This window comes from Megalops cyprinoides, chromosome 2 (genome assembly GCF_013368585.1).
Source record: "Megalops cyprinoides isolate fMegCyp1 chromosome 2, fMegCyp1.pri, whole genome shotgun sequence".
NCBI classification, from domain to species: domain Eukaryota; kingdom Metazoa; phylum Chordata; class Actinopteri; order Elopiformes; family Megalopidae; genus Megalops; species Megalops cyprinoides.
The window spans coordinates 43,753,799-43,770,181 of record NC_050584.1 but is presented as its reverse complement, the minus strand read 5'-3'; the positions used below and the strand labels follow the sequence as shown (position 1 = coordinate 43,770,181).

Sequence of the window (16,383 nt, the reverse complement as noted above, 5' to 3'; positions counted from 1 at the left end):
CGGAAGAGCCAGGTCTCTTTGGTTCAGTTTCTCCAAAAACGAAGACAGAAGACGCTTGTTCAGGTGATCCGTCAAGGTTCTTTCTTCTTCCCGGACCTTGGTCTCGCCCGTCTCACATTCCAGTTCTGGCCTCCCGGTTGCGGTTCGCGACGGTGCGCCAGGATCAGAGAAGCCGCCCGGACGAGCATCCTCCTCCGTCTCATGGCTTTCTTTATTCCCGTGAACGGAAACTGTTTGCGTCTCCATGCGAAGGGAATTTAAGCTAGTTTGCAATGCCACATTCTCTAATTCTTTGTGTCGTTTACTACTAATATTACCAGCATTGGTGCAGGACTGACTTGTATTTCCAGCTTGCCCAACTTCACCGAGTTCTCCATATGTCGACTCCATGTTGCTTCCTGTGACGTCTCCGGCGGATCTCCCGGTACAGGGTAGCCCTTGATTATGTAACGTTAATATATTCGCCATCTTTGTTATGGGCAGCAAAAGTTGAATATTAATTTTTACACACACGCACTCCGCTGTTCTGTCCAGAAATAAATAATTACATTAAAGAAGAAGAAGAGTTTCAGGGTAGGCAAAAAAAAAAAAAAAAAATTCATATTTGCTGGTGCAGGGACTTTAACCTTTATGTCCCATTCCACAATTCAAACAGAAATATACCACAATATATTATGTACAAAACTGTCTGCTAAAACAAATGCAGTTAACTTATAGTAGCTAACAGCTAACTAGTTAGCTTACCAGCTCCCTTCCACTTTTGTGGATAACTTAGGAACTTGTTTGTTCTCGGCAAATGTACAAAACATTGGTTTGCAAGCTGAAGATTGTCAGTTACACATCTCTTAGTTTAACATTTTCCTTTCTTATAATGTTATAACAGGGATGGTCAACCACACACATTATTGTACTGAGCTTTTCCTGTCAAGCAATTCTGTCGTTGAATGCCATTGTTAGATAATGAGTTAGAACAGAGGGTGCCCCAAAGTGAAAATGTTAAACCTTCCACCTCCCTCCCCATTACTTGCCAGCTGAAGTAGCCCCCTCATTTACGTCAACCAATCATCACGTTGAAGGTACTACAGTGAAGGGGAGAGGGGGCAGATGGGGATGCAGCCCCAGGATGGTGAAGAGAAAGTGGGAAGTTCTCCCATGAGCTTTGTACTGTAGATGTAATTACTAACAAACAGGCAGTCTTTACGGAGAGCAATGTTAAATTCCTGCTAGCCTGAAAGGGTAGTTCGCTGAAAACAATATGAAGGTCTCACATGGTGAGCATGCCTAGCATAACTGGTTTAGGGACAAGACCCTGCAATATTCTCTGTTCAGAGGCCAAAAAGGCGGGTCTAGCAATGGGGGAGAAGCATCCCCTGCATCCTAAAACAACATGTCCACCTTAAGTGGCAGGGATCCCGCTAGAAGTTCTTTTGTATCTGCCATCCAAGCAGGGTGCGGTTATCGTAGAGCCATGGATAGGATAGGACTCTCACTTCTCTGATCTTTGTCAGGACACCTGGCATTTGATGAAAAAACAAAAACCCCTGTTTGTCACTCATGTGTTTGGTTTTTACGTTGTAAGGGAGGCTCTGCGTACTAACATACACACATGCAACATAGGATCAGTGCTAAGCAAATGCGCATTCGCCGATCGTTTTGTTTTGTACATGAGTAGTGGCCACAGTGATAAAAAAAAAGAAAAAAAAAAAAAATAGCCATCCAGGTTATTATCGGATCAGCGAAACTGCCCGACATTTGCCTAACACTCATTTTGTAAGTCAATTCCAGAACTATTTTATACTGGATGCAGCCGTGTCGCGAGCCTTTATATATGTGTAATTTAAAAGCGACATAATCACAAAGGACCCATAATAAACAGCAATGTATATCAAATTAAAATAAGACGCATAGCTACATAAATCCTGAGATACATCACACCTGCACAGGATAGTAAAATAACTCTGCTCCAACTTATATTTTACGTTTAAATTTTAGGACATGAATCTGTGTTATTTTAGATTTTAGCAGGCAATTGTGAAGACAACTATTCGATGTACAACATTGGCCTGCTTAGGACTAGCTAGCTAGCTAGCCACATGAGGTAAGCTAAACTGATTACGCTGTAAATCATTATTATTTACGTATTTGTAATATATTTTGGGACCCATAGCTCACAATATAGATGCCACTGAATATAGATACACATTGAATTAATTCAAACTTCACAACATTATATATCTATGTCTAATTTTCACAAGCCTAGCTTTTGAAACCGTTAGCTATCTGACGTTACCTACGGAAACAGATATTTGCAGCTGGCTAACCAATTACCTATCCGTCGACAGAATGCTAACTGACGACTAGCCAAGTAATCGAGCATTAGTTCAGATGTCTGTCCCTAAAAATTTCACTAGCTGGACAGATAACGCAGTATTTCTATTATCTGTCAATGTGTGAGACGCTGGATAGCGCTGTTAGAGGATACAAGAGATTTGTTGTCAATTGTCAATAGGGTAACAAGCTAGTTCTACCTACTAATCTACCTCGTTATTCTGGCTATGTTTTGTCAGCTGTTTCTTTTAGTAGGTAGCTCATTTACTAGTAAGTCAGGGGGTTTCCGAGCAATACAAGATAGCAAGCAAGAGATAAAGAAATCTGTCTAGACTCTAGCATAAAAGCTGGCATCCCTAACCCTAGCTAGCTCTCCAGTTACTCTAGCTAGCGTAGTTTACTGTTCATTAGAAATAAAGTAGGATGGTTATCTAATATCCGAGAAGTGGTTAGTAGCTATAAATCGGTTGGAATAACTCAAGCTACCCAATTTGCAACAATGGATTGTTGATTTTATGTAACTTTATTTAGCTAGTTAGATCTAGCTGTTATTTGTCACGCTCTGTCATTGATTTTCGGTAGCTGCCTTTTGCTAACCGCTAGTCTTCGTTTGAAAGTGTTGAAGTCCAACACGAAATAATTTCATGAAAATGAAAATTTCTTTTCCTATTCTCAGTGTATTCAGGGTGTTGAAAACGAAGCACACTAAAATTCCAATGTTTTTCATATGTGCATGGGACCCATTACAGGTTAATGTATCACGTAGATCTGCCTTGTTTAAGTTAAATATAATATAGAATGCGGAATGTTTTACATTTTGTTTTTCGCAATTTTCGAGGCAGAACACGTTTCCTCCAACTGCTTTTTAATTTTAGCCGTTTCTCCAGAATTTCACCAGTTTCGAATGAGTCCGTTTCAGTCACAGTGAACTGCGACTTTAATCACGCTGCTGTTGTTTCTGTCAGCGGTAAGGGACCTTCAGAGGAATGCCGAAGAAGTTCCAAGGCGAGAACTCCAAGTCAGCCACCGCAAAGGCCCGCAAAGCAGAGGCCAAGGCAGCGGCAGACGCAAAGCGTCAGAAGGAGCTGGAAGATGCGCTGTGGCAGGAAAACGACAAGCATGTACTAAAGAAGGAGCAGCGTAAGGTGAGCAGTGTTTTTTTGTTTTTCATGTTAGTGACCACCACGGAAAACCGTTTGCAGATGCAACAAGTAATATTGCTGTTTTATTGGTGTCCATACTGTATATCAGTAACTATTTAAGTTGCTAATACATCGGCACCTAATTTGAAGGCCGCTATATTGGGGAGCATTGACAATTAATTTAAATGTCTTCACTGTGCAGCAACTTTGGGCTAGGCTAACAACGTAGGTGTCCATAGGTGTCCTAAGATGCCGACGTATTACCAAGTTTGATTTTGATTCATGTAATGGCTTCCATTTAGGAGAGCTAGACACTATTAATCTCTTAATATAGGTGTGTACGTTGTTGTTTTTTTTATAGATACATATTGAAGTGCATATGAAGCTAATTACTTTAATTAGTAAAATAATGATTAAAATGTAATTGGTTTATGTATTTAAAATGTTAAAAGATGAGCCTGTTATACTTTATACCTCCTGCAGTACTTGCAGGACGTGCAGAAAACAACTGTGCAATGAGTGAAAAGACACTAAACATATTCTCACCATCCATCAAAACAAGTATACAGATGCAAAACCTACATGTTGGCTTGAATTCCAGGCTATGAAATGAAGGAATGAATGGAGGCAGATTGTTCTAGGTGAAATGTCCTAGATTGAAAAAGCAAAAGTAAAAGTGAAATGGTAATTTTACTCTAAATTAACATCTAACGTGATGTGTCTCTGCATATCCAAACACTATACCGCCCACCTGAAATGCTTAGTCAGAAAATACAACAAAAATATAACCTAGCCTAACCTATTAACTCTTGTAATTATGTCATTATTTTAAATTTACCTAATAAAGTGTTGGTGGACAAGAATCACTGCATTATTGTGCGTGTGTCTTACCAAAGGGGTTCAGTGTAAACTGGAAGTGGAGCATCTGCGCACTGGAATTTTTAATCTCTAGTCCTGACTTTAACTGAATGATATTAAACAAAAAGCTTTTGGCCATTTTATGGATTTGTTGCTTCAACATGTGATTTGAAGGAGGAATTGTGAGCCTGCTAGAGTAAAAGTTGCTTGTGTCAGGTTACTGATACTGAATTACCGAGTATACAGGAAAATGAATGTACATTTTAAGGAAGCTACTGCCTTGGAAGAAAGTCAAGATTCTTGAATGAAAGTCAGATTCTCAGTTACAGGAGTAGTGAGTGTCCCTACAGTCACCTTACCAAAATGCCCTAACTTTTGCACCTCAGCATTTTCTTGTTTTATTTTAACCTGATAGCTACTTGCATATAATTTTTAACGTAGATTTTGCATTGCTGTGATTATTTTACTATAAAACAGTTGAGTGTATTTACATCAGGTGCAAGTTTCTATGCTCTTTCACTCTTGATGTTGCTCACAAAAAATGATCACTCTTTTGATTAATATAATGACCAATAAGAGCAATTCAGATGTGGGAAATTAGCATGTCAAAAAGCAATGTAAATGAGCACAATTAAAACAATACTGAATAGTATGTCATAAAGCACTGATCATTTGCATTACTCTTTCAAATAATGCATTTTTGTCATAACAAAGGAGTAGTTGGAGTATGTCACATACCGCATTTCTTTAAACAATTGAAGACAAGAGTGGGCGGAATATGGAAAAAAGATATTGTTTGACAAATTTCAGTTTAGGAGATGGAAAAGCTAGTGAAGAATAAAGTGGAAAGTCTCCCCTTGGTTCCCCAGGGGCAACCAAAGGTAAAATTTTAAGCACAAATCTGTGTCATCCATTTTGGTGGAATGTAGACATGAGCTAAGTTTATAGAAAACACAATTGCAATAGATTCACATTATAGCTTATGCAGAAGACAGAAAGCTCAGGATCCAATGAGGAAGAGGGTCTCTGTGGTCTTCAGGGGTTGAGCCTCCTTGCCTGGATCCATGAAGGGTGAAGGTATGTGTTGAAATGAACTTAGGATCTTGATGGCATCTTGCCGTATGTCCTGTGGGAAAAGGAAATCGAAGAAGAAAAGTGACCAACTACTAATCACTTACTTCGCTTGGTAAGTGATTGGTAGTTGAGGTGTGATAGTTTACACTACCTTAATTCAGCCCACACCAGTGTGACTTGAGGGAAACTTGGCAGTAGCTGAATCAGGCCTGAAGTACTTTTTCATGGGATTAAAAAATGGCACAGGCAGGCCAAACATTTTCCACTGTCTTCTGAAATAGTATGTAATGGTTAGCTGGAGGTGGCATGATAGGACCTTCACAGGTATACTCTCCCTTATTGCTTTCCTTACTCTAACTGGTATGAATGTGTAAACAGTAACAGCATATGATTTGTGAATTCATTGTATGTTTGATGTTCAGTGCTTGTCATGGACTTGTCAAATATTCTACTCGGATTTTAGTGGAAGCAGAAGTGCAAAATCTGTCTGTTGTAAAACTACATGTGAAGAAAGCATATTGAAAATTTTACAGAACATACAAGGTACCCACAATTGTGTTTTTATTTGGTAAACATGGTTGTAATGAACAAAATGTGTCAAAACTGAATTTTCTGCCCAGCCAGCCTGATCTAAAAGTTTGGCCTTAATTTTTTTTTTTTTTGAGCAGTCTATGTTCTAATTGAATGGAATGATGGTGTCTCCCATTCCTTCTGTGTTGTCACTATGATGACAGATTGCATTGAAAAATTATGCTGACATCATGAGTTATGGATGTGTGTAATTGGCCACTTGTGCTGTGTTTGACTCTGCATGTGTGGATTTGCATGTAAATGGAGTGGCACACTGTGCCCTTGGACTGATATGCCAGTCACTGTACAGCTCTAATACTTTTAATGGTAAGGCTATATGACAAGAGGAGAGTAGCACTGGCTCACTGAATTACACAGTTGAACTTGTCTGTGTGGTGTACTTTATTTAGTGAAACTAAACAAATACTGAACCTGAACTCTCTGTTGAAGGAGTATTATCTCTGTTTTATGTACAGTAGTTTTCATTGTGTGGTTATTTCTGTTCTTCAAAAATACATTTGCTGAATCACAATTTAATAGAAACTATAGCTGACAGATTTGGAAAATAATACCCTGCAATCATCCTTCCTCGAGCAGTTTGTGTGAGAGTGTAGCTGTGTTTTAATGTCAGTTTGACAGGTTTAGCTGAAGCCTTTCTGGAGGCTATTGTATTACTCAGCTTCAGGGTCATATGCTGTGTTCTGTGAGTCTGCTCTGTCAACATTAAGAAAATCAGTTTTCTTGCTAACAGATTAGGCAGCAAATAAAGTGGAAATATGTATTCACATATGGAAGCAAATGTGTTATGAAACTGCACTGGAATTAAGTAACAGGGAGTTGAGAGAGTGCATGACTGTAAACCATACCTTGCATGATTCAGGCTTCAGGCCCTAGGCGCCTCTGTGGACTGTGATATCTGGCAGTAGAAGGCAGTGAACACAGGATGGCAGTAAGGGACCTGGTAGTGTAATCTTGTGAATGATGGAATGTTTTGCCTGTGGACAGTCGTTCTCTTCTGTTTGGCAGAAGTAACAGGCATTGGTAGCTGTCAGTCACAGACAGCTCCGCCCACAGTATTGAGATTCTGTTGGAATTTCTGATATCTGTTTTGTGCATTAAATTGGAGTAGTGGTAATAACAGGAAAAAACAACAATCAATAATTAAAATGCTCTTGCAGGGACCTTGATTGGATTGCTGGAGTCACGCTGCTGGCATTGCCCAGCATTCAGCTGAGCTGCATCAGGGGGCATATTTTTCCTTAGGTCTGACAGGAAATCTCTGTTTGATTTGACTAATACATTTTTTAAACATGATTCAATGCTAGATATAATGCTATATCTTAGTTATTTTTTGTTACTTATGGTTAGGTGAATACCCCCTACTTTTATGATATATACAGTGCAGAAAGCAGAATCTGGTCTTCCCTATGATATCTAATATCTTGAAATTGCAATAAAATATAATTTTGTTGTATTCTGAATGAGAATCAGAAATACGTATTGTATTTGTTGTTTGGTAGAGTGGGCACTAGGGGTAAACTTTGCAATTGGGCCAGGTGTACAGTGTGTGTATGTGTATAGAATAAAATTTGAATTCCAAGTTCCCATGGTAAAAGTTTGTTTAAAAAAATATTTCATTCAATAACTATGTTTCTTTGTAAAGCCCAGTGTTTCTTCTATGAATCTTAGCTAGCTAACTGAATAATGGGAATGACACTATCCATTATATTTGTGCTGTGATGTGGCTGTGGACTTGGCAACTTGGCTATGATGGCTACAGAGCCACAATCAGTTAAAATTTAGAGAGTTGTTCCTTACTCCTGTAAAGATATTTAAGGATATGATGCTTTTTGGTGGTGTTCATTAATAGATATGGCTGACAGTGCAAAGAGGTGTCTAGGCCTTTGAGCATTGTGCGTGTTTTGGGTTTGTCATTTACATTAAATTTCAGAATTTTTCCTCTAAGTTTGGAGGTGTGGCAAGTTTGCTGACTAAATATTGCATTGAATGGGAGAATCTAGATGTGGACAGTGCAAGAATATTCATATTTACTTATTCCACATGTGCAAGTGTGAAATGAGTATTGATTTACTATATTTTGGTGGTATATAAAAATAGATTAGAAGAATGCATTAATAATCAAGTAATAGAGTAAAACCTGACATTTGCACTTTAGGTTCTCTGAGAACCTCTGAGAGAAATTCTTGCTACAGAATGACCACACACACACACACACACACACACACACACAGCTAACATAGTCACCTTTGGCATTAAATCGCATATCTTGGTATATTTTGCAGTTGCAGGGTTACGTAATTTAAAAGTAACATGCCATTGCCCTTCTGACCAGAAACTGACTTTAAACAGGAATGTGGATATCAAACTGTAATATTTACTGTATATGGCTGCTCTAACAACTGATTTTATTCGGTATTAATGTTCTTGGCAGTCTTCCACACAAGTGCCCCGAATTCTCTGGCTTTTTTGGCACAACTACATCTGCATTTCCCCCATAGCCAACTAGCTAAGTGCACCAAATGTCAAATTCAATTCTGTTGTATTCCATTATCCAGAGAAACTGATTTATTTGATCTGAATTAGTTTGAGGTGATGTGTAGTAAATGTGTATTTTGCTTTCTTCAGTATGTCGTCAGTGATTCCTTCCAGGAAGTGAAGTGGATCAAAATACAGCTGGCTGTTTAACTGAGAAACATTTGTAACTGAGAACACTTCAAATGGCTGACTCCAGTACAGTTTGTTCTCATTTAGGAAGATGCCTTATTATCGTTTGCTGCTAAGCTTTGCTAATGTTTGATATTAAGCATTGTATCAGTTAACCAAAGGTTACAGCAGAAAGGGCGTCTGTGTTGTCAGTCATTGATCCTGAAGAAATGGGGAACCATTCCCATAGACACTCCATATATTCCCTTTCAGTTAAGGCAATTCAGGGAATGAACTGAAATTAAATTCTTCAAGTGAAAAATCTTAATAGAAAATGGTAGGCACTTTTCAATTAATGAATTGAATTTCAGTTTCAGTTCTTGAATTGAAATGGAATTGACCCTAACTCTGCCTTGAATGCACTGACTGTAATTATTCGTTGTGTGTGGTAGTTGTCTTGGCAGTTATTACAGTTTGGTCTAGAGGAATTCTGATGCACTGTTACTCCAGGTGAGTGGATGAGGTTAATGAGTGTATCTAATTCTCTGTGATCTGATGTTTGTTGTTTTGTATTTGTAAGAGTTGTGATGCACCACACATTAGGTGGCAAAATGTTTCGTCGTATGAAATACAAAATGGAGAACCAATAAATACTGCTGTTATTTGGGTACAGCTCCACATAAAGGTGACACTGAGTAGGTGTTGGAGTTAATGGGCTTACCATAAAAATACACAGGATGACATGTCTTTGAATACGTCTGACAGTAACTCCTTGGGTATGAGTTCCTGTCTTCAGTATCAGCATTAAATATTGTCCATGTGTGCTGATCAGCTGCAATATTTAAATAACATGACATAACTTTGGTGGTCTTTTTAGGGGTCAGAGTGACTAGCAGTGGAGCTGGGCTAATAGATTTGAGCTGGTATGTGCAGAACACCAGCTAGTGCTTGACTTGAGCAATATTGTTGTACTGTGACACTACTGTGGTGCTCTGGCAGAAAGCTGCTGTGGCCTCTCTGTGCTGTGCTGACACTGATGAGAGTGGGCACGCAGCCTCAGCTGAGCAGAGCCCTTGTCTTCCCAGGGAAGAGCTGGGCGGTACGCCAGGGAAATGCCTCACTGCCAGACTGTGACCTGCTGCAGGCTCCTTAAACCAGAAGGCAAATCCCGCCACAGACACGCTGTCTCATCATACCCATCCAGAGACATCTTCCACAGTCCCCACCACCCCATGCCCCTTACACCCGCTCCCTCAGCTTGCGTGTGAGTTGCTGTGACTTAGCCTGAAAGGAGCGGTCCATCCAATCTGCGTTCTCTTCGGGTTTCCTCCGCGCCTCCTTGCACATCCCATTAAGAGTGTTACTCTCTGTGTCCCTGTTGTTGCGTGAGTGAGTGCAGGCAAGATTTTATTACATCCAGCAAAGATATAATGTTTCTGAGGAAATTAAACATTAGGAAACTGTTGATTAACCTGTCGTAATCAGGTGAGCTCCTCAGTCATCACGTCTTCATCAGCCGGAGTTTCCCTACACAGGTCGTTCTGTGTGTCAGACTTACTAATTTCTGTAAGAGGAACAGCCTGTAGGGGACATTATTATGGCTGCTGCAAGGTTTTGTCTACACTAGGGTTCTCTCAACCCTCTGTGGTACCCCTTTCAGCTTTTACTCCTAACCCTTCTCACCTGGTTTACCAGCCCTGGTTACGCCCTATGGGCGCTCTCGCTCTCACTGCCATGCATAATGGATGCTTTGGTGCCAAGGGGGTGAGTGGCAACACTGTTCCCAGGCTTTCGCCAGGCCTGCTCGTTAAGTGACCGTGTTAAAATGTTAAATCACACCCCGCACCAGGCCTCTGGTTTCACTCAGCGCTGTCACCTAATCCAGCCGGGCTCATGAATAGACAATGCAGATTCCACTTGCGGGGCCTGTGCCTGCTGTGTCGATAATTACCGTGCTGAAGATGAGTGGCTCGTAAGCAAGGTCTTGGATTTAACTTATCAGGTAGTGTATTTTCCGGTTCTGGTTGGTGTTTTCTGCTTTGATTCTGTTTGTGCTCCCTCTTTTTCTTTCTCCTCAAAAAAAACAAGAAGGAATCCAGTGGGGTGTTGATGGCAAAGCAGTATTGTCGGGATCTGAGTGCCACAAAGGGAAGGGCAGGTGTCAGATGGGTCTCTGTTAGTTCAGTGTCACATTCACCTGCATTTCCGCTTTTGCTTTGTGCTCCAGTGTCATCTTATTAAATATTTGCTTCCCCTGACAACAATCAATTCACTTCCCCTCTCAGAAGGGGAAGTATTGACCAGACCATTTTTTGTTGTGTTCGAATAATGTTTTGATTTCTCTGACTTCAAAGGTAAAGATCAGGAATTTCTACAATCATATGATGGCTGCATTGGCCAGTGAACTTAATTTAAGCACTACCATTTCAGTTTCCTGGTTTTCGTTAGCAATGGAGGCACTTCAGTTGATTTAGACGCCCATTTACTTAAAGTATTGTAAGTTGTCAGTTGTTGTTTCTCCTTGGTACAGCTGGGTGCAACTGTTCTCTCATCACGTTTCTCTCTGGGTGGGGCTGTTAACTCACCATCTCATCTTTATACCAGCTCTTTGTGATGCTAGAGTAGTCTTGCCTCAGTCTGTATGGCTGAGGAGTACATAGCCTGGTCTAAACCTCCATAAAACTCACCCTGGTGTAAGCAAGTTAGAGTCTGCTAGAGTCTGATTTAGAGTTTTCTGTATGCCTCTTGACCTTCTAGATGCCTCTTGACCTTTTTTTCCATGTTGAATGAGTGGTTGTGACATGTAGGACATTCTACCTGTATTACATCATCTTCCAGGTGCATTTCCCTTTCTCTGTCTTAGTCAGGCCCTCTTCCCCCTTATGGCTCATGGCTCTCACCTTATCTTCTTCCTTTTTTTTCCACTTTTGCTGTGGAACCTTTCAGGATGACAGAGAGAAGAAGCGCTTGGAGGCCCTGGAGCGGAAGAAGGAGAACCAGCGGCTCTTGGAGGAGGAGGATGCCAAGCTGAAGGGCAAACTGACTAAGGAACCCACCGGGGGCAAGGTTACCCGGGCACAGATTGAAGAGACCCTACGTAATGAGCAGCAGACGCAGCAAGAGTCTAAGGCGAAAGGTGATGAGATTATCTCCCGGGTTTACATTGTGTCATTGCTAATATCCTTTAGAAGTATCATTCAAGACATTTGAATAACACTTACTGTTGTGTCAGGCCTGGCCTGGAGAAATCATTTCCTCATTTGGCTGCAGCGTTCTGTGTTTGATGCTCTGTCTCTGTCCATCACAGAAAAGAGCCATCTGGAGACCCCCTTGGAAGAGAATGTGAATCGCATTGTTCCAGAGGAGGGTACAGTGGAGGCCAGAACCATCGAGGATGCTATTGCAGTGCTCAGGTATGTCCTCTGGCCTCACATTTAGAGGCAGTTTTTCTTCAGTTTTGAATAGTGTAATTATGGTGTAATAGTATAAGTATGTAATCCAGCCAAGACATCCCTCCCTGTGTACAAGTGAAGATCTAGCATCGTTAATCTTAATCTCCAGCAATGAGACATCAGTATGAACAGAAAGCAGGCACATCTGACGCACCAGTCGTCTCCCATCTTCGTATGAATTACAAAAAATACAAAGATTTTTAACAATAAATGGAAACTTGAAATCTTTCATGAAACCATAACACTGCTTTAGTTATTTGTATGCTAAGAATTTATATAATTTAAGTATAAAAACATTGCAGGTGCAATGAAAGACTCAGGTTTACATATACCTTTAGTGTCTGAAGATGGTCAAGAGTGGTTATATTTAAATGATGTAGGCGATATTAATTTTGGAAAAAATCAGATATAACAGCAACCCTTTTTTATTTGAGTACACAATTTGAAATGTCCGAACAACCAAAATGAAATAACACAAAAATGATTATGTGTGTGTGTGTGTGTGTGTGTGTGTGTGTATGCACATATAAATGTGTGTGTCTGAGTGTATTTACTCTGTAAGAAGATAAAACTTAAGATATTGTGAACAAGCTGCATAAAATAAAATGAGTAAGGAATGAAATCATAACTCATGCCCATCTGCACTCTGTAAAGACCAAATATTCTTTATAGAATTCTGTGCTGCGTATGTACTGCTGTATGCACAATCGATAGTGTTGTGACTACAAAGGAATAGATTTCATTGGCGAGGTCTGACAGACTGACAGAGTGTATGTCAGCATTTTATGACTCAAAGAAAATCAAACATCGATGTAAATAAAGGGGGGACTGCTGTTAAATGGACAGCCTTGGCAGTTGTAGTGTAGTGTTTCAAGTTAGTGTGACAGTGACTGTTTTAGGTGGCTCTGCAAGCTGCAGATTTTTTGTATCTTTTGTCAGTTAGTGCATGATCCTTAAAAATTTGCTGATTTATCAAGCCATTATTTTCCTGTGAAACGCAGATTGACTTTGATACACTATCTCACCCCACATATACCAATAATATAAACAACAACCAAACGGTTTTACCAAGGAGATTTATTATTGTAAGTATTATACTGATGAATTATAATATTAGTAATGAATGTGTATGTGTCTGTGCTTGATGCCAGGGGATTTGGATTAGACTATTAGAAAACAACGTCTAAAACTTCACATTATTGCCAAGGTCACTAGGTTTTTACTACGCACACTAAGTTGAATTATAAAGTAGAATTGGTGGTATCATTTGCTGCAGACGGGTTCCTATTGTAATTGTGAATTTATTCTCAACTGACTTGCCTGGCTAAATTAAGGATATAATAGTAAATGGAAGTGGCAATAATGTATATTGGAAAAAACTAACCAAAAATAAGAAAACTCCGTAATTAGAAATTATCTGGATGTTGTGTTTGAAAAATGAGTACAGGCCGAATTAGTGTCTGTGTTGGCTGCGTCAAGAACCTGAGCCGAAAGCTCTTTTTCTGTTATGTCATATATACATTGGTGCAAAGCAGCACAGTAAAAATACTTAGCTTTCCTGGATGATACATCAGCTTAGAAACTAATACGAATCACGGCACTTTGCAGCCCTTGAGAAATTTCCAGGGAATCATAGTGACAAACGCAGACTGTGAAGCTCAGTTGTTGGACACCATTGTGTTGTGTTCACTCGTTAGGATGAACTTACTGTGTAGCTGTCCGCAATTGGGTTATATAGATGGTTTACATAACACATCTTCCTCTCAATTCTTAAACTTCCATGCATGAACCTGGGTGGTGAGCTACCTGGAGGGTTGAAGTCATAATATCAGTATAATAGCAGGAAGAAAATTACATATTTTTTTACATTATTTTTGTGTTGCCAGCTTGCCACATTCCTTCTCAGCCAATAATAATCTTTACCCCTCTTTTGTTATTGATCTGAAATGTGAGGAGTAGCATGGTGCAAGCTGAACTTCTAGCAAACTGTGGAAAACAAAGCCCATGCGGTTAGTTGGATAGTTTTGTCACCCCTATTGTTTTCTTTGTCTAGTTCACTACAATACAACATCGCTCCATCACACCGGATTTTACAATCCTAAAAAGATGGGGCTTTCTTTAACTTGCTTAACAATGGTACTGTTTTGTTCATGCATTGGGTATTACACATATTAGCTAGCTAGGTAGCAAGTCACCAGGTGTACAAAACTGTCTGATCGGACCACTTACCTAGACATTTTTAAAGCTGGCCATTATAAAACCAAGAGAAATTCCATCAGTGCTGTCAAATAAAAATTATCTCACTGGACTAACATGGACTGAGATTAGTCATTCTGTTAATTTGTTTTGGTGCTTTGACTTGGTTACTTAAACAAAATTAAGATTTTAATTAAGATTTTGAAAATTAAGATTCTGAAGCCACATTTGTCGTCTCCATTTTTTGGGGAAGCTAGGTTAATAATAGAAACAGTACCAGTATATGAACACATCCCCTGGAAATTTCAGTCCTTACATATGTTAGATGAAAAAACCAGCTACATAAGTAAAATTGAGGACTATTCAAACAGATTTTAAACTTCACAGAGTCTTGTATACCATAACACTGTTAAACTAGCTATCACCAACACTAATATTTTAGTAGTAGAAAATGCTTTTACCATTTGGAAAAGGTGAAACCCGCTACACACACTATGTGTTTGTACTTCTCTTTACTTAAGTTTTGAATTCTGTGGCAGGCAAACAAATGAGAGAAGAAATATGTTTCTTTAATCCTGTCTTTTAATCCAATTTGCTGTCCTCAAGCATTGTGATGTACACTGCATGTACAAAAGGACTTTTGATATGTAGCCTTTGTTGAGTTGATGTGAAGACACTGTGTGCCCTTTTAATAATATTCATCCAGTATGAATCATTTTAGTGTTTCTTTTTGCCCTTCTCATCTAAGTGTGTCACCCCTATATCTGCTGCAGCACGGCGGATGAGGTGGACCGTCACCCGGAGCGCCGCATGAAGGCAGCCTTTGCTTCGTTTGAGGAGCTGCACATGCCCCGCCTCAAAAAGGAGAATCCTAACATGCGGCTGTCACAGCTGAAGCAGCTACTCAAAAAAGAATGGATGAAGTCTCCTGACAACCCCCTTAACCAGCGCTTCGCCATGTATAACACCAAGTAAAGAAGAAGAAACAAGCAAACAAAAAAAAAAAAAAAAAAACAATGAGAGAGAGCTGCATACCAGCTGTACAGTTGTGACACGGATAAAGATAGCCAAAACAAATGATCCCATTTCCTTTTCAAAAGAAAAAAGCAGCACCCACACCCAAGATTCTCTGTTCTCCTCTGTCCTGACAACTCGCCACTGAAATTTGGTCAATGCAAAAGCTGAGCTGGGAAAAGCAGACATCCCCAATGCCGAAGCGCAGTGTCATATCCTCTGTGCTTTCACACTCATGCCTTTCTCTCTTCAGTACCACAGCACTGCACAGCCTTTTCTGGACTTTCACTGTTTACTACAACGTTTGGGTCTCATCCAGCTGAAGCAGTGGATTCAGCTTGACTACAGATCATTGGGGAGCTGGGGGAGGGGGTCTGTCATCCAAACAAATAATTGAATGGTGGTTAACGGCACTACTACATCTGTAGGTTCTGTAATGAGCCAGAGGGGATTTCAGACTGTAGGCATAAACTGCTCTTTCTCCGTCAGTCCTCCATCATCATTGTTGTGCACACACACTGTGGGGGATCCCAGCAAGTCAGGGGGGTCTCTCCTCAGGTAGTACTCCACTGCTGAGCTGTGCTCACCAGCTGCACCAACATGGCACTTGTCAGCAGTCTGCAGTGAAATTACCCATCTAATATTTATTAGCAGCTCAGTTGCTTATGATTGAAAGGTAGCTTGTTACATAAATGTTCTAACAGTGTATGCATCTAGCAATTTTGAACAGATTAAAAAAAAAAAAAGCAATATTATTTTGTAAGTTGCGCTTGTGTGGCGCCTATCCTCCATCCCTCAGGGGCTTGGGCCCTGTGTTTGTGGGACTCCCATATGCTCCTGTTAGCTGTACATGCCACCCTGCAAGGTCCATTTGTCAGGAGCATCTGGAGAGTAATACTGCTGCCAATCTCAGCATCCCCAGGCTCTAATCACGTTACATGGGCGGTTCACAACCTCCGCATACTTGGTGTTCTCAGACCTCAGGCTGCACCCCAATTTTCATAATGGACCTTCATTGCCTTTGTGAATAGTGAGAAGATGGGCTGGTTGTGTTTTTGTGTTGTTTCCTTATCGTTTTCATTCAG

General features: G+C 40.1%; 1 protein-coding gene across 2 annotated transcripts; it reads left to right on the top strand.

The window, feature by feature from the left end:
* Positions 1–2,038: 2,038 nt before the first annotated feature.
* Positions 2,039–16,044, top strand: ccdc124 (coiled-coil domain containing 124). 2 transcript variants are annotated; one of them, XM_036521716.1, is made up of 5 exons: positions 2,039–2,098; positions 3,294–3,473; positions 11,583–11,772; positions 11,944–12,049; positions 15,058–16,044. In XM_036521716.1, exons 2-5 carry the CDS (start codon positions 3,315–3,317, stop codon positions 15,257–15,259), a joined length of 657 nt encoding a protein of 218 aa, XP_036377609.1. In that variant the 5' UTR covers positions 2,039–2,098; positions 3,294–3,314; the 3' UTR covers positions 15,260–16,044. The 2 variants fall into 2 exon arrangements, with proteins under 2 accessions (XP_036377609.1, XP_036377610.1); XM_036521717.1 differs by lacking the exon at positions 2,039–2,098 and adding an exon at positions 2,491–2,510.
* Positions 16,045–16,383: the final 339 nt, after the last annotated feature.

What these genes read in the sequence shown, in the direction of transcription:
- ccdc124 (XM_036521716.1), top strand. Translation starts at nt 3,315, where the DNA reads ATGCCGAAGAAGTTCCAAGGCGAGAACTCCAAGTCAGCCACCGCAAAG. An exon ending in TAAAGAAGGAGCAGCGTAAG is followed by an intron (nt 3,474 to 11,582) that starts GTGAGCAGTGTT and finishes GGAACCTTTCAG; the next exon opens with GATGACAGAGAGAAGAAGCG. An exon ending in GCAAGAGTCTAAGGCGAAAG is followed by an intron (nt 11,773 to 11,943) that starts GTGATGAGATTA and finishes TGTCCATCACAG; the next exon opens with AAAAGAGCCATCTGGAGACC.